Source organism: Eriocheir sinensis, chromosome 1, assembly GCF_024679095.1.
Source record: "Eriocheir sinensis breed Jianghai 21 chromosome 1, ASM2467909v1, whole genome shotgun sequence".
In the NCBI taxonomy this organism is placed as follows: Eukaryota; Metazoa; Arthropoda; class Malacostraca; order Decapoda; family Varunidae; genus Eriocheir; species Eriocheir sinensis.
In genome coordinates, this window is record NC_066509.1 from 31,521,818 (window position 1) to 31,545,302 (window position 23,485).

The window sequence follows — 23,485 nt, forward strand, 5'->3', positions numbered from 1 at the left end:
TTTCTACTAGCTCCCCTGTGTTTGTTTTCAGCGGTCCAATTTTCTCCCGTGTTTTTGTTCTATACATCTGAAAGAAGCCCTTAGGATTACTTTTCGCCTCATTTGCTACTTTGATCTCATAGTTCTTTTTTTTTTTTTTTTTTTCCTTCCTTATCCTCTTCCTGCTTCGTCTCCTATACCCCATCCTTTTCCTGTTTATCGTTGGAATCCTACACCACCTCCTCCTCCTCCTCCTATTCCTCCTCCCGAAGGCGCCATCATTGCCCACTCAGTGTTCCGACGTCCACGTGCTTTGATCTATCCTCCTCCTCCTCCTCCTCCACCTCCTCCTGCCCTTCCCTCACCCACGCCTCCTGCACTTCCCCCGCCCACGTCTTTCAACCTCAGCTCTGGTCCACGGCGGGGCGTGTGGGAAGCGAGGCGCGGAGGACGTAGCGGCGCGGGAGTGTCTTTTTGTGTTGGTTGTCTGCGGTGGTGTGTTGGTGCGGGTGTGTTGGTGCGGGTGTGTTGCGGGGCGTGAAGGTGTGTTGTCCCTCCTCCCTCATGCATGTGTAAAAATGTGTTGCTCTTTCCTGCTCTCTGGATCACGCCACACACACACACACACACACACACATATACACACACCATACAAAAACAATGTACATATAATTATAAGGTCGTGTGTACAGTTTACGCATCAGTGTGTATCTTTCCACTCCATCATCCAGTCAGGGAATACATAAACGGTCATGCATAAACGCTCATACAGTCATACATACATACATACATACATACATACATTCAGACATACATACAATCATACGTAAATTCACTCGCCAGGCAGATTGAAATAGAGAGGGAGAGAGAATGCAAAATCACGCCAACTGGCTCTGTATTTTTTTTTCTTTACGTAAACAACCACTTTATAATGAGACTTAGACCACATGTGTTTTTCTCACTTGCCGCTCTAAAGGTGTGGAAAAAAATGAAAGTAAACAAGAGATTTTAAATACAAATGATAAAACTGAATGTCAAGAAACGTTAATGATAAAAAATGGAAGAGTGTAAGATGACAACGAGGAAAAAAAAGTGAGAACGAGGAAGAAAAGGTGATTGACATAAAAAGTTAGAGAGAAAAGAAATCAAAACAGATGAAAGATTGAAAAGATGCATCAGGGAAAACAAACCCAAAGTGTGGAAGATAGAATATACAAAATAAAGAATAAAAAAAAAAATAAGTGATTAATAATACAGGTTGATGAGAAAAAATGAGATGGAAGAGAGAAAGTGAGATAGAAAAGATTAATATAAAAAATATTTAGATGATGGAAAAGGAGGACAAGCGAAGAAAGAAAAAGGTGAACAACTGCAGATGAAAACTGGAAAGGAAACGGAAATTACGCAAATCTAAATTAGAATACCAAAAAAAAAGAAAAGAAAAAAAGGGAGACACACTCAACAGGGGAGAAATGTGCAGGTATGAAATTGAAGTGCAAATCTGATCAATTATTTTTGGTTTTGTGGAAATAGGATAAAGATGCAAACAGTGGAAGGGCATGGTGGAACTCATGAAAAGAAAGATTTAAAAAAAAAACTATATGAGGAGGACGTAAACAGCCAATGAGAAAAAAAGGAAGAAATTATTGATGTTGAAACTCGTGAAAGATTGGAAAAGATCGAAACTGTAAAAGACTAAGACTCATGAAAAGGAAGATGTAAAAGATAACTACCCAACGAACGTGAACAAATTATATGAGCAAATAATGGAGAAATTTCAGGGGACAAAAGGACTATAAAATTCATCTGTTACTGTAACCAATGGGTCTTACCTTAGTGGAAGTGAAATAGAGCTCAATAATTTAATGAAGAATTTGAAGCAACGAAAAAAAGAAATATGTAAAGAGATGAATAATGTACTGTCTGACTTTCGAATTCTGAAAATTCTGTAGATAAAAACCTGTAATAGAAAAGACTGAAACAAGTAAAAAAGAAAGAGCAAAAGAATATCAGGAGGGACTTAACAAAAACGTTAGAGAAGAAAACAAAATTCTCGAGGAAGGATGTGGAGTTATTGAATTAGACTTAATATGATACAAGTTTTTCGGCTCCGTGGAAATGTGAGAGATGAAAAAGAAGGACTGAAACTCACGCAGGAAAAGAACAGATATGAAATTAAACTGTGAAGACGATCAATGACTCACTCTCTGGCTGGTGCGGATGAAATAGAGATGAGGAAAAAAGGATGTAATTGTTAGCCCAAGAATGAGAGAAATACAAAAAGATAAATAAAATACATGAGTAAAGGAGGACTGACACTCGCGGAAAAAAAAGAAAAAAAAAACTTGTGGAATTAAACTAATATGACGATCAGTGACTCACCCTCTGGTTCGTGGAAATGGGAAACTAAAAAGAAATAAAAACGGTAACCTAACAACGATAAGAAGGAAAGATAAGAAGAAGAAAAGGAAAAGATAAAAGTTCAGACAAAGATAAATTATTAGTTCAAGAAGGTTGTTAAATCCCTTGCTCTCGATTACGCTAGGAATTAGTGTTATCAATGAAACAAATAAAATAAGAGAAAGAAGATTAATTAAATGCTTTGTAAATTAAACTTCGACGCTGTAATCCATTAAGAGACACGAGAATGATGAGGAAATAACAAAAGCAAATTAGCAAATGAACGAGTTACTGTTGGCAATAATTAATTTTCTATCAATTAAGTGATTTCTGTTGAAGGTAAAAAGTGAAAGAAAATGAGATACAATAAAATTTCTGAGCGTTTGATATTCTCTCTCTCTCTCTCTCTCTCTCTCTCTCTCTCTCTCTCTCTCTCTCTCTCTCTCTCTCTCTCTCTCTCTCTCTCTCTCTCTCTCTCTCTCTCTCTCTCTCTCTCTCTCTCTCTCTCTCTCTCTCTCTCTCTCTCTCCTCCTCCTCCTCCTCCTCCTCCTCCTTTAATATCACTCAAGGGGAAGGAGAGAAAGCGAAAGAGTAAGAGAGAGAGGGAACATGCCAAGAAGAAAAGGAAGAGTGGTGACGAACACTGAAGCCAGCCAAATAAAGAATATTCACGCAAGTTGAAGGAAAGATAAGGTGAAGGAGTGAAGGGAAAAATGGATCAAGAAAATAAGAGGTAGGGAACAACGATGGGAAGGAAGTTGTTAAGGCGTTGCTGAGATGGACATCCGACGGCCGTGGTTTACTGCCGACGGGTGACAGATGTCGGGGAGGGAGCAGAGTGTTTTGAAAAATCCAAAACTGTCGGCGTGTGGCCTGACGTCGGGAGGCGTCGGGAATCAAGATCGTGAATGTGTGACACTGGCCTTGGTTGTCTTTGATGCATGTGTTCCTCATAACAGATTTTATTTTTTATTTTTATGTTGCGGCCTATTGCGCCGGTAGGCTTCTTCCCGGTGGGGCTTGATGGTCGGCCAAAATCTTCTTCGAGGTGGGGCCTGATGGTCGGCCCAGTCCGTTCTGCCGCAGGCGAGTGTTTATAGTGGCGCCATCTTGTATTATACCACATTATATACCACACAGTGTTTGGCTGGTGTGTGTTGAGGCTTTGTTCCCTTTTTCCTTACCATGCAAGGAAGAGGAGTTGCTGCTCACCCTCAGCATCAATCCTGTTGGTCAAAGGCAAGAGGAACACAGTGATGATCAAAAGAAAACTGTTTCCCGGTGCTTTCCTGAAGTCATGACCATTTTCACTTCATTTCAAAGTGCTGCCTTTGGCCCCTTATCTGGTGTTCACTGCGTAATGGTTTGTTCTCCAGGAACAGCTGCATTGCATGTATGTACAAACAGGAAGATGGGATAATTAACAAAATTAGAGTACATAAGAATAATGGAAACTGTTGAATAACTTTCAAGGGCTTTTATAGTTTGGGTTCTATATACTAAAACTCCTGGGAGGCTGTGAAATTATAAGCTTGAACAGGTTATAATATATGTGTACTGTTTTAGGTCCCCAAACTGTGTGTGGAGGAAAATATCAACGGCATCCCGAGTAACGACAGCAGCACCCAGCCGGTGGCCACACAAGCTGCACGCAAGATGCTCTCAGCCCGCCCCTAGATGCCACCCCGGATGCCGGCCTGGTGCACCCCCTTGTACGCCTCCTGGAGAGGGCAGACAAGTGAGTGTGGCCTGAGTGCTGTAACCAGAGGCCAGGGTTCAGGATGTCTATTTATCCTCTTTATAAATGAAACTTTCAAGAGAGGAACACCAAGACGTCTCAAACTGAAACTGGTCATTCTTTTGACATGTAGCTATTATATCCACAGGAGCAGCAATTGTGTTCACTTATTAATTTGTTTTGCTCTTTAGCTGCCTCCTTTAGTTTATAAGTAAACTGAATTCTTATTGTGCCAATGTGAAGTAAGGAAAATGTTCTAGATACGAATGCCAAATGGTTTGTACAAACTGGCGACCATTACTGTTACGTGTAGGATTACTTCACGACGAACTTGTGCACCTGCGCGTCATCTGATCATTTCTGATGGCTGACAAGCGCCCTGCCGCAGCCCCGCCCTGCACGTTTTACACTGTTCCATCTGTCCAATTCAGAAATAATAGCAAGGTTAAGCATTCGGCTGGAGAAGGTAGGAAGACACCTACCGAACGGGCGCAAGCCACTCCCGGTGAGGTATATATGGGAGGTGAGAAGGGAGCTGAAGCCCTTCAAAGACCCTTCCCATGTCCTCACTAACCGTTTCCCTATTTTCTCACCAAAACCAGAGAATAGTTCAGCATGCTCTCTAAAGACAGATCCTCTCTTTATCCACACCACACTACATTCACACAACATATACACCTTCTCCCAAAATTAAAATTTCAAAATGGCGCACCTATATCAAGCCTCGGAGTCCCCGCCTGGGGGGGGGGGGACCACAAACTCCCCCAGGGAGGACTCCTCTTCTGGCTGCCGACCCAAGAGGTGTCTTGATAACTCGTCGAACCTCTTTCTTCTCAATTTCTGCAACATTCGCGGTCTTCGCTCTAATTTTCATTCTGTGGAACATCATCTCTCCTCCTCTAAACCTCACCTTCTCTTCCTTACCGAAACACAGGTTTCTGAGGCTACTGACAGCAATCTCTACTCTGTTCCCTCCTACTATCTCTATCGTAAATTTCAATCCAAAGCTGGATGTTGCGCCTACGTGCGAAACGACATCACTTGCTCTCGTGCCCACAACCTTGACTCTTCTGAATTTTCTACCATCTGGCTAAGACTTCATTGTCATTCTATTACTAAATACATCTGTGCTGTTTATCTCTCACCTAACTCTACCAACTATGTAAAATTCTTTGACTATTTGAATTCTAAAGTGGAGCACATCTTGACCCACTCTCCCTTCGCTGAAATCTCCATCCTAGGAGATTTCAATGTTCACCACCAGCTTTGGCTTCTCACTGACCATCCTGGTGAACAAGCCTACAACTTTGCTATCCTCAACGACCTAGAGCAGTTGGTCCAGCACCCTACACGTATTCCCGACCGTCTTGGAGACCGGCCCAACATTCTAAACCTCTTCCTTACCTCAAACCCTTCTGCTTATTCTGTCAAACTGTTCTCTCCGTTGGGCTCCTCCGATCACAATCTTATTTCTGCATCCTGTCCTATCGCTCCTGTACACCCTCTGGACCCACCGAAGAGGCGATGCTTCTGGCATTTTGCTTCAGCTCGATGGGACGACCTGAGGATGTACTTTTCCGATTTCCCGTGGAATGATTATTGCTTCCAGGATAGAGACCCCTCTGTGTGTGCTCAGCGCATCACAGAGGTGAGTGTCTCTGGAATGGAGGCATACATTCCTCGTTTTTTCTCTACTCCTCACGCTAAAAAGCCTTGGTTTAATCACACTTGTTCTCGTGCTGTCAATGATAGAGAGGCAGCTCACAAAAGGTACCAGAGCCTTCAAACTAATGCTAATTATGAACTTTACATTTCTGCCCGAAATCGTGCCAAATCTATTCTCCGACTAACCAAAAATTCTTTCATTAATAGAAAATGCCAAAACCTTGATTTCTCTAACTCTTCCCGTGACTTCTGGCATCTAGCCAAAAACATCTCCTCCAACTTCACTTCTTCATCTTTCCCTCCACTCCTCAGTCCTGACGGCAACACTGCCGTCTCATCTATCTCTAAGGCTGAACTCTTCTCTCAAACTTTTTCTAAAAACTCCACTCTGGACGATTCTGGGCATATTCCTCCTACTCATCCCCCCTCTGACTCCTTTATGCCTGTTATAAAGATTCTTCAAAATGATGTCTTCTATGCCCTCTCTGGCCTCAATCCTCAGAAGGCTTATGGATCTGATGGAGTGCCTCCTATTGTCCTTAAAAACTGTGCCTCCGTGCTGTCACCCTGCCTGGTCAAACTCTTTCGCCTCTGCCTGTCAACATCTACCTTTCCTTCTTGCTGGAAGTATGCCTTCATACAGCCTGTGCCTAAGAAGGGTGACCGCTCCAATCCCTCAAACTACCGTTCTATAGCTTTACTTTCTTGTCTATCTAAAGCTTTTGAATCAATCCTTAACCGGAAGATTCAAAAGCACCTTTCCACTTCTGACCTTCTATCTGACGCCAGTATGGGTTCCGCAAGGGGCGTTCTACTGGTGATCTCCTAGCCTTCTTAACTGACTCTTGGTCATCCTCTCTTAGCCGTTTCGGTGAAACCTTTGCTATTGCGCTAAACATATCAAAAGCTTTTGATAGGGTCTGGCACAAATCTTTGCTTTCCAAACTACCCTCCTACGGTTTCTATCCTTCTCTCTGTACCTTTATCTCCAGTTTCCTTTCTGACCGTTCTATTTCTGCCGTGGTAGACGGTCACTGTTCTTCCCCTAAATCTATTAACAGTGGTGTCCCACAGGGTTCTGTCCTATCTCCCACTCTTTTTCTGTTGTTCATTGATGATCTTCTTTCCAAAACGAACTGTCCGATTCCATTCCTACGCCGATGATTCCACTCTGCATTACTCAACTTCTTTTAATAGAAGACCCACCCTACAGGAACTTAACGACTCAAGGCTGGAGGCTGCGGAACGCCTAGCCTCAGACCTTACTATTATTTCCGATTGGGGCAAGAGGAACCTAGTGTCCTTCAACGCCTCAAAAACACAGTTTCTCCACCTATCCACTCGACACAATCTTCCAAACAACTGTCCCCTATTCTTAGACAACACCCAGCTATCACCTTCCTCAACACTAAACATCCTCGGTCTATCCTTAACTCAAAATCTCAACTGGAAACTTCATATCTCATCTCTTACTAAATCAGCTTCCTCGAGGCTGGGCGTTCTGTACCGTCTCCGCCAGTTCTTCTCCCCTGCACAGTTGCTGTCCATATACAGGGGCCTTGTCCGCCCTCGTATGGAGTATGCATCTTATGTGTGGGGGGGCTCCACTCACACAGCTCTTCTGGACAGAGTGGAGGCTGAGGCTCTTCGTCTCATCAGCTCTCCTCCTCATACTGATAGTCTTCTACCTTTCAAATTCCGCCGCAATGTTGCCTCTCTTTCTATCTTCTATCGATATTTCCACGCTGACTGCTCTTCTGAACTTGCTAACTGCATGCCTCCCCCCCTCCCGCTGCCCCGCTGCACTCGGCTTTCTACTCATGCTCATCCCTATACTGTCCAAACCCCTTATGCAATAGTTAACCAGCATCTTCACTCTTTCATCCCTCACGCTGGTAAACTCTGGAACAATCTTCCTTCATCTGTATTTCCTCCTGCCTACGACTTGAACTTTTTCAAGAGGAGGGTATCAGGACACCTCTCCTCCCGTATTTGATCTTGTTTTCGGGCACCTCTTTCGTTTCTTTTTTAGGAGCGACGAGTAGCGGGCTTTTTTTTATTATTGTTTTCTCTTTTTGTGTGCCCTTGAGCTGCCTCCTTTGTTGAAAAAAAAAAAAATTGTGGCATCCAGCCCTGAGTTGTATCTTTCATTCTGTGAGGGTCTCGGGTTGAAAAACGTGAAGGGGAACAGAAAGTCCTAAGATGAAGAGAAGGAGGTAGAAAAGGGTGTCGCTTCTTGACAGAATCTTTGTTTTTACGTTGTATGAACATGTGTTTTTAGTTTGAAGTTTGTTCCTCCATGTAATCCACGGTGTTTGCCTCCCCAACAGCCTCGGGCGCTGTCGTGTCGCTCGTCAAGCTGCTCCGCTCGCCGCACACCAACGTGGCATGCAGAGCAAGCCGTGTGGGCGCCGGGAAACACTGCTGGCGATGGCCCCAAACTCAGAGACTTAGTCATTAAGGCTGGCATTGTACAACCTCTTCTGGAACTCATTAAACTAGATAGAGAGGTAAGTTCATGAGGATGTTTTCTTACATTTTATAATGTGATGCTCAACCATTCAGTGATGTATTCTTTCTTCACTTCAAAACTCAAGCACAAAGTGCAACAGTAAACTAATGCTTATAAGACAAAGAAAAGAATAAATTGATCATCAGAATAAACTGTCTTCAGTATCTTCAGTCCTGTAGCATCATTGCATCATAATGAATGTATTGCTGAGTGTAGATACACAGGTCTTTGTTGAGCAGGTATGAAAAGGCGGCACCAGGTGGAAGGCCACAGCCACAGACGGCAGGCCAGTGCTGTTACACAATACGGTGATGGAGGCAGTGGTAGTGAACAGGGTTATAACTTGTTGGCTGCTGGAATGTGTTTGATGGATGGGTACTTTGAATTATGAGGAGCTAATAAAGTAATGTAAAGGCTAGAGTTCAATTCTCAGTTCTGAGGACATTTATCTTAACATAAATTCCTTACTCATTCATTCATTATTGTTTCAGGAAGACACAGTAAAACCCATTGAGGTGATGCCCCACTCGAACCGCTTCCTGCATGCATCAGTTATTTGTGTGTCATACCAGTGGCAGTATTGTAGTTTAACATAGCTCGTTAATATTCACCAGCAAAGGGTTATAAATGTGTTCATCTTCTCAGACTGCCGATGACTGAGGAGTGCGGCGGACTGGACAAGACTGAGGACTGCAGCACCACGACAACGAGGCCGTGTACGAGAAGGCCCTGGATGGATATCATCAAGAAGTGTTCCGGCGAGGAGGGGTCCCCCGAGGTGAGCAGCACCACCAGTGGCCAGGCGTACGACTTCTCTGCCGTGAACAACGTGCCTGAGGGTGATTCTTTTTCTAGGACTTCAGTGTGTGTGTCTGGCAAGGGAGGAGCAGCAGCAGGCAGGGTGTGTGTGTTCCACGGCGGAAAAATGTGATAATGTATCTAACCGTCGATCTCACTTGTCTAAGTGGCCTCTGCAGCATGTTTTACTGGGCCTTCAGTGGACCCGCTGGTGCCTCAATGTTTTACTGGGCCTTCAGTGGACCCGCTGGTGCCTCAATGTTTTACTGGGCCTTCAGTGGACCCGCTGGTGCCTCAATGTTTTACTGGGCCTTCAGTGGACTCCCTGGTGCCTCAATGTTTTACTGGGCCTTCAGTGGACCCGCTGGTGCCTCAATGTTTTACTGGGCCTTCAGTGGACCCGTTGGTGCCTCAGTGTTTTACTGGGCCTTCAGTGGACCCGCTGGTGCCTCAATGTTTTACTGGGCCTTCAGTGGACCCGTTGGTGCCTCAGTGTTTTACTGGGCCTTCAGTGGACCCGCTGGTGCCTCAATGTTTTACTGGGCCTTCAGTGGACTCGCTGGTGCCTCAATGTTTTACTGGGCCTTCAGTGGACCCGCTGGTGCCTCAATATTTTACTGGCCCATCAGTGGACCCGCTGGTGTCTTAGTGTTTTACTGGGCCTTCAGTGAACCCGCTGGTGCCTCAGTGTTTTACTGGGCCTCCAGTGGACCCGCTGGTGCCTCAATGTTTTACTGGGCTTTCAGTGGACCCGCTGGTGCCTCTGTGTGTGTTTCAAAATTGTTTGCTTGATAGGCTGAAGCTTGAGGAATTATATGGTTTACTCTTCATATTAAGTAATGGCTTTTTTACCTCATTTTATTCATCCAATAAATTTATCTTTATAAACCGCCTAATGCATTTGACTCAAATGTTATTTTGTAATAAGGGACCAAATAAATTTGTGGCAGATGATGAAAAATCTGATCATCCAGCTCAATGTATCATTCTCCACCTGTCAAAGATATTTTCCTATATCAATAAAGCTAAAATAAGTTATCTTGGTGCAAATTATTCTCCAAATGTTATAAAAAGTTTCTTCACTCCTTTTATAGAAAAGGGACTTTTTTTCATGTTAGGCTGAGGACACTTGTGAAGTACTGTGGGTTATCAAGTGTACAGAGTAGTGTTGAGGGTTGGGTTTCCTTTCCTTTGAGTTTTCATTCTCACGTACAGACACCCTGGCAGACCTGAGCGCTGAAGACTGCGTCGCGGGCCTTACCAGTTGACTTATGTCCAAATTTCGTATCGGCAAGTCTGGGACCGCCTCCTATATCTCAACAACTACAGCAGCCCCTGGGAAGACCATTGCGCTATAGTTTGAGGGTCTATCAACAATAGATTAGGTGTGGTTAGTACTTTAATCTGACGTATAAGTAATAAAATAACAAAAGACGGTGCAAACTCAGACGGTCCGAACTTTTATTTCCCAATTGTGCAAAAACTAAGCAACCTAGAACGACGGAACTCGATTAATTATGATGTCGCAAGCACTGCGCGTTTAATGATTACCGAGTCGTCAAAATTGCGAAAAAACTGGAGCTACCAGAAAAGACGTACTTAAGTCACAATGACCTCACCTGACATATTTTACCACTTGCAGAAAAAAAAAAAAAACGGTAGGAAGCGATAAAACCATTATTATTCGGTATTTTAAACTGATTCTCAGATATGATGCGGGTAATGCACTAACGAAGCATATCATGGGAGCTATTAAAAATAAAACGTGTTTGAAGGTACTTTTACCTGACTTTTCCGGTATCGAGTGTCACCTCCCCTAAGTAACATTTGGGCTTTACCAAGCAAAACCCAACGCTTCAAACGCAAATTCACAGGTTTAAGGTAGTTTTGCATGCTGAACTCAACTTTGAACAGTACAACGGCCTATCGATGCTACTTTTCGAGATTCACCTGGTTCAGTGTCCTACATTGAATTGGCGAGTCCCACTTTTCACCCGTAATTTTTATAGACGGATTGGGACAGTTATTGCCGGCACGCAATGGGACCGTCCGGCTCATATTATAACTCCCTTATAATATGATTTACAGAGTTATCAAACAGTGTTTCCGGGGCGTTGGAGGCTGATCAGCAAGAATATGACCAGACACTTGGGTGATACGCACATTTAAGTAGGTTTCTTGACACCTCCAACATGCTAAGTAACCGGATGCTTTCAGCACTCAATTAGGGTTCCATGCTTTCCTGGAACTCATTTCTTCAATAATATAATGATAGTTTGCTATTCTAAAAGGTCAACGCTAACTTTGATCACGATTCGACCAAAACTTCATAATATTCTCCATTTGGTGCAAAACTGAGCATTTTGAAGCTGCTTATACTAGCGTCGGGTACCATCATCTATAGGAGACAAAGGGATTCCTTGTCTTAAGTAACATGACATGTCTCACATGTTACTTTAGCGCAAAGTGAAACTGGAAAGACCTTAGTGTAACTAGCCACTCAATACTGACATGCCCTGCTTTCCTGACTAAGACTGTGACTGGTTACATAGACATAAGTGTTACAATCTCATACATAATATAGTATTAGGCAGCTTATAGTTTATTCGTTTCTCACATTGGCACAATTGGCGTATCCAGGATTTTTTCCAGACGGGGCAAACACTTGAAGATTTTCCCCAAAGCATTTGGCACTAGAAGTAGCGCTCTTTGATGTTAAATTCTACCAGAAAGAAAGGAAGGCGGATGGGAAGGTTGAGTTAGGGGAAGGAGAAGGAAGAAAGGAGGAAGGGAAGGGAAGGGAAGGGAAGGGAAAGGAAGGGAAGGGACGAAGGGAAGGTTGAGTTAAGGGATGGGAAAGGGAGAAAGGAGGAAGAGAAGAGAAGGGAAGAGAAGGGAAGGGAAGGTTGAGTTACGGGAAGAAAAAGGAAGAAAGGAAGAAGGGAAGGGAAGAGAAGAGAGGGGTAGGGAGGGCTGAGTTAGGGGATGGGGAAGGAAGAAAGGAGGAAGGGAAGGGAAGAGAAGAGAAGAGAAGGTTGACTTCGGGGAAGGGGCAAGAAGAAAGGAGGAAGGGAAGGGATGAGAAGAGAAGGGAAGGTTGAGTTAGGGGAAGGGGAAGGAAGAAAGGAGGAAGGGAAGGGAAGGGAAGGGAAGGGAAGAGAAGGGAAGGTTGACGACTACTACTACTTTTACTACAACTAATATTGCTGCTACTACTACTACCACCACAACTACAACTACTACTATTACCACTACTACTATAACAAGGTACTACTACCACCACCACAACTACTACCACCATCACCACCACCACTGTTTCTATTTATCTTCCTGTCCTAAATCACCACCACCTAAATGCACCACAGCAGGTTAGTTTCCCTTCCACCATCGGCGCTCCTCTTTCCCTTCCCCTCGTAGCTTCTAATGCTGTCTTTGTGCTGCGCGTTTTTAGTTTTTTTTCCCTTCCCCTCGCCCGCCCCCTCGCTGCTCCTGAGTCTGTCGGGCGATTTAATTCCGCACTGTTTCGTTCCCGAGTCCGGCGGTCAGGCGGAGCGCAGGTGAGGAGGGTTAATTAACGGCCCGTGTACAGGTGTGTTTTTAAAGAGACTGAAATGCCCAAATCTCTCTCTCTCTCTCTCTCTCTCTCTCTCTCTCTCTGTCAGTTTTCTTGTTTCTTTGTTTTTGTTTGCATGTTTGTCTGTTTAGCTTTGTCTGTCTGTCTGTCTGTCTGTCTGTCTGTCTGATAGCCTGTTCCCAGATAGCTTGCTATTACACACACACACACACACACACACACACACACACACACACACACACACACACACACACACACACACACACACACACACACACACACAAACACACACACACACCTACGACTTGAACTCTTTCAAAAGGAGGGTATCAGGACACCTCTCCTCCCGAAACTGACCTTTCTTTCGGCCACCTCTTTTGATTCTTTTTGGGAGCAGCGAGTAGCGGGCTTTTTTTATTATTATTTGTGTGTGTGTGTGTGTGTGTGTGTGTGTGTGTGTGTGTGTGTGTGTGTGTGCCCTTGAGCTGTTGTAAAAAACAAAACAAAACAAAAAAACAAAAACAAAAAAACAGACCGCTCCAATTTCGGTGGATAAAGCCCTGCGCTGCCAGGCTTCGCGAACTGGCCGGTGGAAAGATAAAAGCGTTGCAGAGCGGGCAAGAGAGAGTTTGTTGGTAGTGACGAAGCTGCTGCTGTGCCGGCCCACAGATAAGATCAAGGAACATTCAGTTCACTCCTGTCGCAATAAAGCAATGGTCGATGCGATTTTTAAAGGATTTAATCGTTTTCGCGTTAATTACTCGTGAAGGGAAAGTTGTTCCAATGGCGGACGACTCGGTTCGAGGAAAAAAAAAAAACTCGTCCCAATGCCCGCACTGCATCGCCTCGCCGGATACCAGTAAACCGACGTTTAGAGTCGGGTTTGGAGCTCAAAAAATAACGTTTATTTCATTTCGTGTTTTCAGTTCTTCCTTTTTTCTTTTAGTTCTCTTCTTTTTTCCTCTTTTCTTTTATATCTTTTCCTCTTTTTCGTTACAGCTTTTCCTCTAATTCTTTCTCTTAACTATTACTCTCCTTCCGTCTCATCGTGTTCTCATTCTCCTTCTTTCACCTCTTTGCCTTCTCCCTCGTCAGCTTCCAACACTCACCACCCTCGCGTGCTAATAATCGCCTCTTCCTCCCTCTCCCCGCTCGTCCTCACGTGCGCGTCGCTGTTCTTACTTCCGCCACTCTTCACTTTCCTTCCCGTTACGTTTGTTACTACATCCCTCCAATGCTCCTGCACATCGGATGTAAATGCCGCTATTAATTACCACAATCTCTCTCTCTCTCTCTCTCTCTCTCTCTCTCTCTCTCTCTCTCTCTCTCTCTCTCTCTCTCTCTCTCGCCAACACACAAACACCGACGAGAGCTTCAGGGAATATAAAATGTACGTGATTATAAAACAACAACAATAATATTTACAACAAAAAAGGCAAGAACCAAAAATCTGCACACACAGAGAGAACAAATGATATGAGCAATAGTGGTTCCAATACTACTACTACTACTACTACTACTACTACTACTACTACTAATAATAATAATAATAATAATAATAATAATAATAATAATAATAATAATAATATTCTACTTATGGAACAGTAATATATAAACAGAGTGAGCGTGCAATCAAATTTAAGTGCCGAAAGCAACACACACACACACACACACACACACACACACACACACACACACACACACACACAAGCAAGGCCCCAGATGGTTTGCACATTTTTACAACATTTTCCAGGAATATTCATCATTCAGGGAACATGCAGGCGGCTCCGGCAGGGGAGGGAGGGGAGGGGAAGGGGGGAGGCATGGCGGAAGAGGTGGTGGCAGTTGACGGAAGAGGGAAAGGAGTGGGAGGCAGGGTGGGGTTGGGGAGTGAGTGCCAGTGTGGTGGAAGGGAGGGGGTGGTTGAGAATGGCGGGAGGAGGTGGGGTGAAGGTTTTGGTGGAAGGGTTAAAAGGTGGAAGGGTCACAGGGGGAGGTGGCTAATGTGACAGGGTGGGTGGAAAAGTGGAAGGGTAGTAAGAGGCATGGAAAGTGGAAAACAGGGTGGGTGGGTGAGTGGATGGGTGAATGTAGGGGATGCGGAGGATAGGGTGGATGGGTGAAGTGATAGCAGGGTGGCAGTGGTAGTGGAGAGGGGGTAGGTGTGTGAATGCTTGGCAGGGTGGAAGATGATGAGGTGGCTGTGTGACGAAGTGGATTAGAGTGATGGATGAGTGGCAGGGTGGTTGCAGGGGATGTGGAGAGGGAAGTTGGTATTTCGATATCTGGCAGAGTAGGAGATGGAGCGAGGGATGGATGATGGCAGGGTGATGGCAGGGCGGCGGCTGGGTGATGGCAGGGTGGCGGCAGGGTGGCGGCAGGATGGCGGCAGGGTGGCGTGGTGGCGGCGGCGGGTGCTCGCCCATCGCGGGAATGTCACTCTCCGGCAGCATCGCTGACGTGGCCTGGCGGGGGAGCTTTTCCTGCCTTGCCCGCGCGTTATTACTCCCCCTCGCCGCGAGCTTTCTTGCCCATCACATGCTCGTGCTTCTCTATAATTACCACCACTACTATTATTACTACTACTTCTGCTACTGTTACTGCCCCTCTAACTGCTATTACTACGACTGTTCGAAAGGTTGTGGCCGAGATATGGGTACAAGTAAGTGCTGTTCATGACGTCATCGCGTGCGAGGATCAGAATCACGCGTGGGATCCGTCAGTCGTGATTTAGGTTCCAACTCTCGACATGGGCGGCACTTAAGGCGCAGAAAAAAGCTTAAGAGGCGCTCCTATAATATATAAGTGCCCAACACGCACTTCAGGTTCCCTCAGAGCCAGCCACAGAGTACGGAGACACTGTAATGGCAAACACGTGTATCAGAGTTAGTGTGTTTATCGAGCAGGGAAGGTTTCGGGATCGTACTGGTTTGTGATGGATCACTGTGGTTCATGTTCCACACCCTCGCTGGTCCTGGCGTGTGGTTTGGGCGTGTGGTGTGGGCGTGTGGCTCACTGGCTAGCTCTGCCTTTCTCTTTTATTTCGTGTTACTTTTTGTTTTCTTTTACTTCGTGTTTTTTGTCCTCTTTCACTTTTCTCTTTTGCTCTTTTTCTTCTCAGTTATAGTTCTTCCTTCAGTCCTTTTTCATAAATATTAGTCTCCTGCCATCTCGTCTTGCCTTTTTTCTTTTTTTTCATTACTTCGTGCTTTTTGTCCATTTTTCTCTTTTTTTTTCTCTTATTGTTTTTTCCTCCAGTCTTTTGTCTTAACTTTTATTCTCCTTCCCTGCCATCGCATTTTTGTTTTCCTTCCTTCTCTTCTTCACCTTCTTCAGCTTTCAACATTCATTACCTCTGCGTGCTAATAACTTTTCTAATATAACTTCTCTAAGCTAATCTCTCTTCTAACAGAGACACGCCAGTCCTCGTCGACAGACCGACTTGGTCGGCTAGATTTTGATCGCCGATAGAGTCGGTCTGTCGGCTCCCTGCTACGGGCCGCCTTTGGCAAAGGCCCGTGCTCCCTCGTGCAAGAGGGAGCAATCTTCCCCCCCCCTCTCTTTTAACAGTGTCTTTCGACAACATAAGTGAAACCCTTTATCACCTTCCTCTAACTGAATCTTCCCTTTATACTGCCCCTTCATATATGCTCTTTTCCTTATTCCCTTTCATCTCTTCGCCTCCCCCCTTTGTCTTAAGACACCAGACGTCGATAACAGGCTCAGTCATGCTGGTGAAAAAGTTATAGGTACTGGGCCTGTCAAGCTGTTCCAGGGACAACGGGTATGGCATCCTGGAGGCTGGGGAGGATTTTCTTGGAGCGACGCAGCAACGGTGGTGTGGCGGGTACAGGCGAGATCTTTGGAGGTAGAAATATCTTGGGTACATGCAGCCTTGTGTGGACCGAGGCAGGCAGAAAAGCTAACATCAACAACACAACTCTACGATTCCTACCACCACAACCACCATGGCTATTACTACAACATCTTCTGCACGACAACAACCACTGTTACCGCTATAACCAATCTTTCCTTTCACCCTTTACCTCCGCACAGCAGCGGTCCGCCCTCAACCTTCCTGCCGCAGTCTTTAGAAGCACGGTACAGAACAGAACAGAGCCTCAAGTACTTACCCGGCCGAAGCAGCGTGTCTGTGTGGCGCCGAAACACTGCATCACGGAGGGAGGGAGGGAGGGAGGGAGAGCAGGTGTGAGGTGTGAGGCTGCCCCGTCTGTCTCCCCTCCGCTAACCCCCTCAAAATGGCTCTCCTCGTCCGCCGCTCGCTGCCTCTGTACGTGTGAGAAATGCTGTCATGTGGAGATTGGTAAATGGTTGACGGAGTAATTATATAGCTAGGTAATTAACGAGCTAACTTAACGAAAAAATGAATAAATACATAAATAAGTGGATAAATAAGTATAACAATAAGTACAAAAATAACATAGTGAAGTCAACACAAAAAAAGACCAAAGGATAATATTGTTAAAAGGAAGATAGACCGATAAATATAAAGATAGATAGAGATAGACAAATATGTGAAAGAAACAATAAGGAAAACAAAACTAAAAAATGAATGAAACGATCTTTACAACAACTCCAGTAATGATAATAATAATAATAATGATAATAATAATAATAATAATAATAATAATAATAATAATAATAATAATAATAATAATAATAATAATAATAATAATAATAATAATAATAATAATAATAATAATAATAATAATAATAATAAACACGTGCCTTTTGACCCCTTGACCTCGGCTGCCTCGCCTGGCGGGATTTATGACCGACCAAGCTGTGGAAAATGAGGCGATGGAAGGAAGGAGGGAATGAGGATGAGGAGGAGGAGGAGGAGGAGGAGGAGGAGGAGGAGGAGGAGGAGGAGGAGGAGAAAGAAGAGATGAAACGAGAGGGAGGGGAGGGAATGGGAGAGCAAGGCAGGGGGAGAGGGACGGAGAGAAGGAAGGGAGGAGGGAGGTGGGAGGAGATGGATGGGGAAGGGGGAGGGGGGTGGAGGGGGAGAGATGGGGAAGGGAAGGAAGGGGAAGGAAAAGGAGGATGAAGAGCAATGTATCATTACTCTGAGGTGGCGGAGGAGGGAGGTGAGAGGCTATTGTTGTTGTTGCTGTTGTTGTTATTATTATTGTTGCTGTTGTTGTTTCAAGAAGTGTTGAAGGTTTTTTCTTTAGTCTTACGTTCACTCATTTTCCTGCTAACTAAATAACAAAATACACTTGATATCTTTTTGTCTTATTTGAAGTCTCGTTGGCTGTTCTTAACCTAAAGCCCCATCGGAGCAGCTCTTCTTAACCTTTACTCGACACACACAATCCTTCTGTGATTAATCTGATTCCAACACCCTTCCTAACACATGCTATTATCAGGCTAAACTTAATCCCTTGTCGACCCTTTGTTTAATATTTACGGTGATCTAAACTTCTGTCAAACTATTGCCCCTCGTTCCCCCTCAACCTCCTTCCCATTGTCAACCAACCTTTCAACCACTATGACCTTACAGTCAGGTCAACTTAAGCCTCTTGTCTGCCTAAATCTCCTGCCAATCATGTCTAACTTTCTGCCGAACTAAACCCCCAACAACATGTACTTCAGCCTAATTTTCCTTCATCTTTCTTGCCAGCAACCCTTCAGCCAATATGATATAAGGTCTTACACTATCAGGTCAACTTTTAGCTCTTGTCTGGCCAAATCTCCTCTAAATTCATTATTCTCCAATCAAGTTGACCCTGACTTCCCCTCCTTCATCTAATAACACTACTACCAATATAATGCCAAACTATAATTCAACTTACACTGTCAGGTCAACTTTAATGAAGCTCTTAGCAGCCCAAATCCCTTGGAATGTCATGTCCAAACTCCTACCAGCCAAAAATCCCATCAATTTGACTGGGACCATTTCTATACTCCACTCTGTAACCCTCTCAACTATTCCAAACCTCTAAACTCCCGTCACCTCAAAATGAAACACATATTAACGCACTTCTTCCAGCCCCATCACAACCTCCCGGCCACCACGTCAACCCACCACGTCGACTGACAAGCCCACCAACCCTACAACCATTCAACCACTCGTCACATCAAAATTAAACCCCTATCAAGTTACTCCTTCCAACCCCATCACCACCTCCTTGCCACCCCATCAACCCACCCATACTACTACTACTACTACTACTACTACTTCCCATTCTGTTTGTACGTACGTAGGAAAGTTGTACCGGTAGGATAATAGATAAGAGTTGTAAATAAGAATGAGAAATGCAACAGTAACACAATCTTGGGGCTCTCTCCTTACGCCTCACGCCCCTCACAGCCCCCCGCCACCGCCGCCCCGCCGACACTCGTCAGGGTCAGCGAGTGGCACCCGCGAGACCAAGACCGCAGCGGCGGCCAGGAGCAGGGCGAGGCGGTTGTGCCGCCACGCCGCCCCCAGCCTCGCCAGGAAGCCGCGGCCGCCGCCACGCTCCTCTGTGCCTCCAGCAGTGCCCCGCCCAGCCTCCTCCTCTGCGTCTTCTTCAAGAGTCTCCCATCCACTCTCATCCGAGTCTCCGGGAGTCTCCCGTTCACTCTCCTCCTCGGAGTCTCCGTCCTCAGACTCCCATCCACTCTCCCTATCTGTGTCTTCAGCAGTGTCAAGTCCACTCTCCTCGCCTGGGTCACCTCCACTCTCCTCTGAGTCTTCTTCGGGAGTTTCCCATGCACTCACATCTGAGTCTTCTTCGGGAGTTTCCCATGCACTCACATCTGAGTCTTCTTCGGGAGTTTCCCATGCACTCACATCTGTGTCTTCTTCGGGAGTTTCCCATGCACTCACATCTGAGTCTTCTTCGGGGGTTTCCCATGCACTCACATCGGAGTCTTCTTCGGGAGTTTCCCATGCACTCACATCTGAGTCACTGGTGTCCATCTTTTCTTGGCACTGGTCTATCTCAGTGACCTCGGGGTCACAGCAGGCACGGTCCTTGTAAGTTGACCCTTTGTGGGCGTCATTTCCCTTCCCGTCAAACAGCCACTCCGTCAGAACCTCCGGAGATGGCTGGCGGGTCTGCAGCAGGGCGACCTTCCCCCCGTAGACGTACAGGGTGAAGCACTCTGGGCGGCCGCTCTGCATCAGCTGGCCCAGGAAGTCTTCCAGGCCCACTTTGGCCACGCGCGTCTGGCCGCTAAGGAGCGTCAGACAGATCTTAACTTGCGCCGCGCCCGCGTCCGCCTCGCTGCTGTACCGGAAGACGTGCTCCAGGTCCAGGAAGGCGTTGGATAAGAAGGGGGCCCGCGGCCTGTCGACGAAGGAAAACGCGGCCGCCTCCCTCCAGGCTCCGGCCAGTCTCCCCCAGCACCCGCGGCGCCGGCGGACGCTGACCGTCACCCGGATGGGCGCGACCTCCACGCTGCACCCGCCCACGGGCGCATCCACCAAGCAAGTGCCGTAGACGGCACGTCGGATCTCCTCTTTGCGGAAGGTTTTGGTTGCCATTTAAATGTTTTTGTTGTGTGACTTCAAAGAGAAGGAAGCTGCGGCAAGTTAGGCCAATAACAGATGGTAGCGGCAGCCCCCCCCCCTCCCCCTAACATAGAAACACGCACCCCCCCAACACAACACAACACAACACAGCACAACAGACACACACACACACACACACACACACACACACACACACACACACACACAGAGTAAGCAAGTAAGTAAGTAAGCATTTATTGACCACTCTGTTTATCCACCTCCCAGCAAGCCTGTTGACCCACCTCACACTACTTTCTCCTCCTTCCTACCCTGTTTCTGCACCTCTCAGTCACCGTGTCAACCCACCCCATCGCCCGCCACCCCGCAGCCCCCCACCCCCCCCTCACAGCCTCCCTTCACCCCGCGCCCAACACAACACATTTACTAGTTGAGGCTTTCACATGCAGTTTTCCATCACGGCGCAGCGTCATTCATTCTTCTGAACGGAAATATTTTCAGTGGCCGCGCTCCGCTTGCATCCATCAACGATAAAAAAAAATGATAGTAGTAATGAAAAAAAAAAATTCAATAGCAAAACCAATCATGTTTATATTTGGAGATAAAAAAAAATCGAAGTGGTAAAATTAATGACTGTGTGGTATTGAAGGACTTAATACCTATACTAGAAAATAAATAATCAATATGAAAAAAGCATGAAAAGGATGTGTGAGTGAAAAATCAATATAAATATAAATCATTTGTTATTCCTGTGAGTAATGAAGCAAGGAAGGATTTACTAGATTTACTATTCGCTTATACTAGAAAATAAACAGTCAATATGAAAAAAGCATAAAAAGGATGTGTGAGTGAAAAATCAATATAAACATAAATAATTTGTTATTCCTGTGAGTAATGAAGCAAGGAAGGATTTCCTGGGTCTGAAGAGTGTTAATAAGGCATCGTTAGTGAGCTCGGCGACACTGAGGTAATCACCAGGATCAGCTGACCGGCGAGGCGGACCACAGAGGACAACTATTACAGGAGAAGGAGATAACGTGTGACAATAATTAATAAACAGAAGCATGTGAGGAGAGATGGCGGCATATACAGTTTGTATAGAAGTAAAAGTACAGAGCCACAAAAAGAAAGACAACACATATCAAAGACAGTATTTGGTAATGTAAAAAGAAACACACATCAACAAAGCTGTAAGAAACTTGCAATAAACAAAGACAAATGGCAGTATATTAGTGAGCATTTATTAAAGGAAAAGTGCCAAAAAAAGGCGTAAGAAAACAAAGAAAATGCTGTAAATAAACAAGACACATTAGCCTAACAACTGAAGTGTTTCAAAAAGAAAAAGAACAATAGAAGCAAATCTGTGAAAGAAAAAAAAAAGAATTGCTCCATTTGATAGTTAGAGAAAGAAGGGAGACAAAACGGATTGCTCCATTTGATGAATTTAAAGAAAGGAAACAAAAACGCAGATTAGTGAAGAATGACAAAATGTAAGCTAAATATTATTAGACAATTGCTCTCTCTCTCTCTCTCTCTCTCTCTCTCTCTCTCTCTCTCTCTCTCTCTCCGTCAACATCATGAATAAGTTCCTGCGCCAGGCTGTTTATTCACTCCTTCCTTCTTTCCTTGTTGTCTGAGCGTGACAACAGCCGCTCGCTGCTCCGCCTCGGGGATGGCCGGGCTGGAACTTGATTTGTAATTGTACTTGTTTTTTTAGTGTCTGCCGAGTTTTGGTTGTTGTTGCTGAACATAAGAACATAAGAACGCAGGAGTCTGCAAGAGGCCGGTAGGCCTGTACGAGGCAGCTCCTTTGACCCTAAGCTCCCGTGTATCTAACGCCACCTAATATCGCTGTCCATGAATTTATCTAGTCTATTTTTGAATGTGACAATTGTATTGGCACTCACCAAATGACTGCTAAGCCTATTCCACTCATCCACCACCCTGTTAGTAAACCAATTTTTGCCTATGTCCCTGTTGAATCTGAATTTATCCAGTTTAAACCCGTTACTTCGTGTCCTACCCGGTTCTCTTACCAACAAAACCTTATGAATGTCTCCCTTATTAAAGCCCTTCATCCATTTATAAACCTCGATCATGTCTCCACGCACCCTTCGCCTTTCTAGAGAATGCAAGTTTAACTGTTTGAGTCTTTCCTCGTATGGCATGTTTCTCAACCCCTGAATCATCTTAGTCATCCTCCTCTGCACCGATTCTAACATTTTGATATCCATTCTATAGTAGGGTGACCAGAACTGAACCGCATAGTCAAGATGAGGTCTAACTAATGCTAAATATAGTTTGAGGAAGACTTCGGGGCTTCTGTTGCTTACGCTCCTTGAAATAAATCCCAGTACCCTATTAGCTCGATTTCTAGCTTGAATGCATTGTGCCCTTGGACGGAGATCAGAGCTCACTAAGACCCCTAAATCCCTCTCGCACCCAGACCTACTTATGAGAGTGTCATTTAAGCAATAGTTATGTGAGGGGTTGTTCCTACCTACACTCAGAATACTGCACTTCCCTACATTGAACTCCATCTGCCATTTATCCGCCCAGTCATATAATCTGTTGAGTTCACCTTGGAGAATACTAGCGTCCTGATCCGACTCAATTACTCTACCGATCTTGGTATCATCTGCAAATTTACTAACATCACTACTAATTCCTGTGTTTAAGTCATTGATATAAATAATAAACAAAAGTGGACCTAATACCGAACCTTGTGGGACCCCACTCGTAACACATCCCCAATCAGATCTTTTACCATTGATTTGCACTCTTTGCTTCCTATTGCTAAGCCACGCCTTGACCCAGTTCAAACCTTTACCCTCTACTCCGTGAGCCTGTAATTTAAGCAACAGTCGTTGGTGAGGAACTTTGTCAAACGCTTTACTAAAATCAAGATAGATTACATCATAATTTTCATCTCTGTCAACCGCCTCAAATACTTTATTGTAGAAGGACAAGAGATTGGTGAGGCATGACCTACCTTTTGTGAACCCATGCTGCGAGTCGTGAATTAAGCTATGTTTCTCTAAATGCTCCCGAATGTTCCTGGCTATTATGGACTCCAGCATCTTCCCTATAACCGATGTTAAGCTAATTGGGCGATAGTTTGAAGCAACTGACCTGTCCCCCTTTTTAAAAATCGGCGTCACATTAGCTACTATCCATAGGCTCGGCACATAGCCAGTATTTACCGACATCTTAAAGATGTCGGTTAGTGGGTCACTGATTATATCACCTAACTCCTTTAATACCCTCGGAAATATCCCGTCAGGACCTGGCGACTTGTTCTTCTTAAGCTTATCTATCTCATCCTGAACTACTTGC

General features: G+C 45.0%; 1 protein-coding gene and 1 long non-coding RNA gene across 3 annotated transcripts; one reads left to right on the top strand and one right to left on the bottom strand.

The window, feature by feature from the left end:
• The first annotated feature begins 3,577 nt into the window (after positions 1-3,577).
• LOC126996267 (uncharacterized) lies at positions 3,578-9,549 on the top strand. The gene is made up of 3 exons (XR_007751126.1): positions 3,578-4,117; positions 8,113-8,292; positions 8,940-9,549. It is a non-coding gene; the product is annotated as an uncharacterized LOC126996267 (long non-coding RNA).
• A 9,385-nt stretch (positions 9,550-18,934) lies between these two features.
• LOC126996324 (acidic leucine-rich nuclear phosphoprotein 32 family member A-like) lies at positions 18,935-20,236 on the bottom strand. Of its 2 annotated transcripts, none has more exons than XM_050856778.1 (2): positions 19,433-20,236; positions 18,935-19,360 (listed from the first exon to the last, which is right to left on the bottom strand). In XM_050856778.1, the coding sequence occupies exons 1-2, from the start codon at positions 20,162-20,164 to the stop codon at positions 18,998-19,000; spliced, it is 1,095 nt and encodes a 364-aa protein (XP_050712735.1). In that variant the 5' UTR covers positions 20,165-20,236; the 3' UTR covers positions 18,935-18,997. The 2 variants fall into 2 exon arrangements, with proteins under 2 accessions (XP_050712735.1, XP_050712687.1); XM_050856730.1 differs by having other exon boundaries at positions 19,397-20,236.
• Between the last annotated feature and the right edge of the window lie 3,249 nt (positions 20,237-23,485).

What these genes read in the sequence shown, in the direction of transcription:
- LOC126996324 (XM_050856730.1), bottom strand. Translation starts at nt 20,164, where the DNA reads ATGGCAACCAAAACCTTCCGCAAAGAGGAGATCCGACGTGCCGTCTAC. An exon ending in CTCCCGAAGAAGACTCAGAT is followed by an intron (nt 19,361 to 19,396) that starts GTGAGTGCATGG and finishes GAAGACTCAGAG; the next exon opens with GAGAGTGGAGGTGACCCAGG.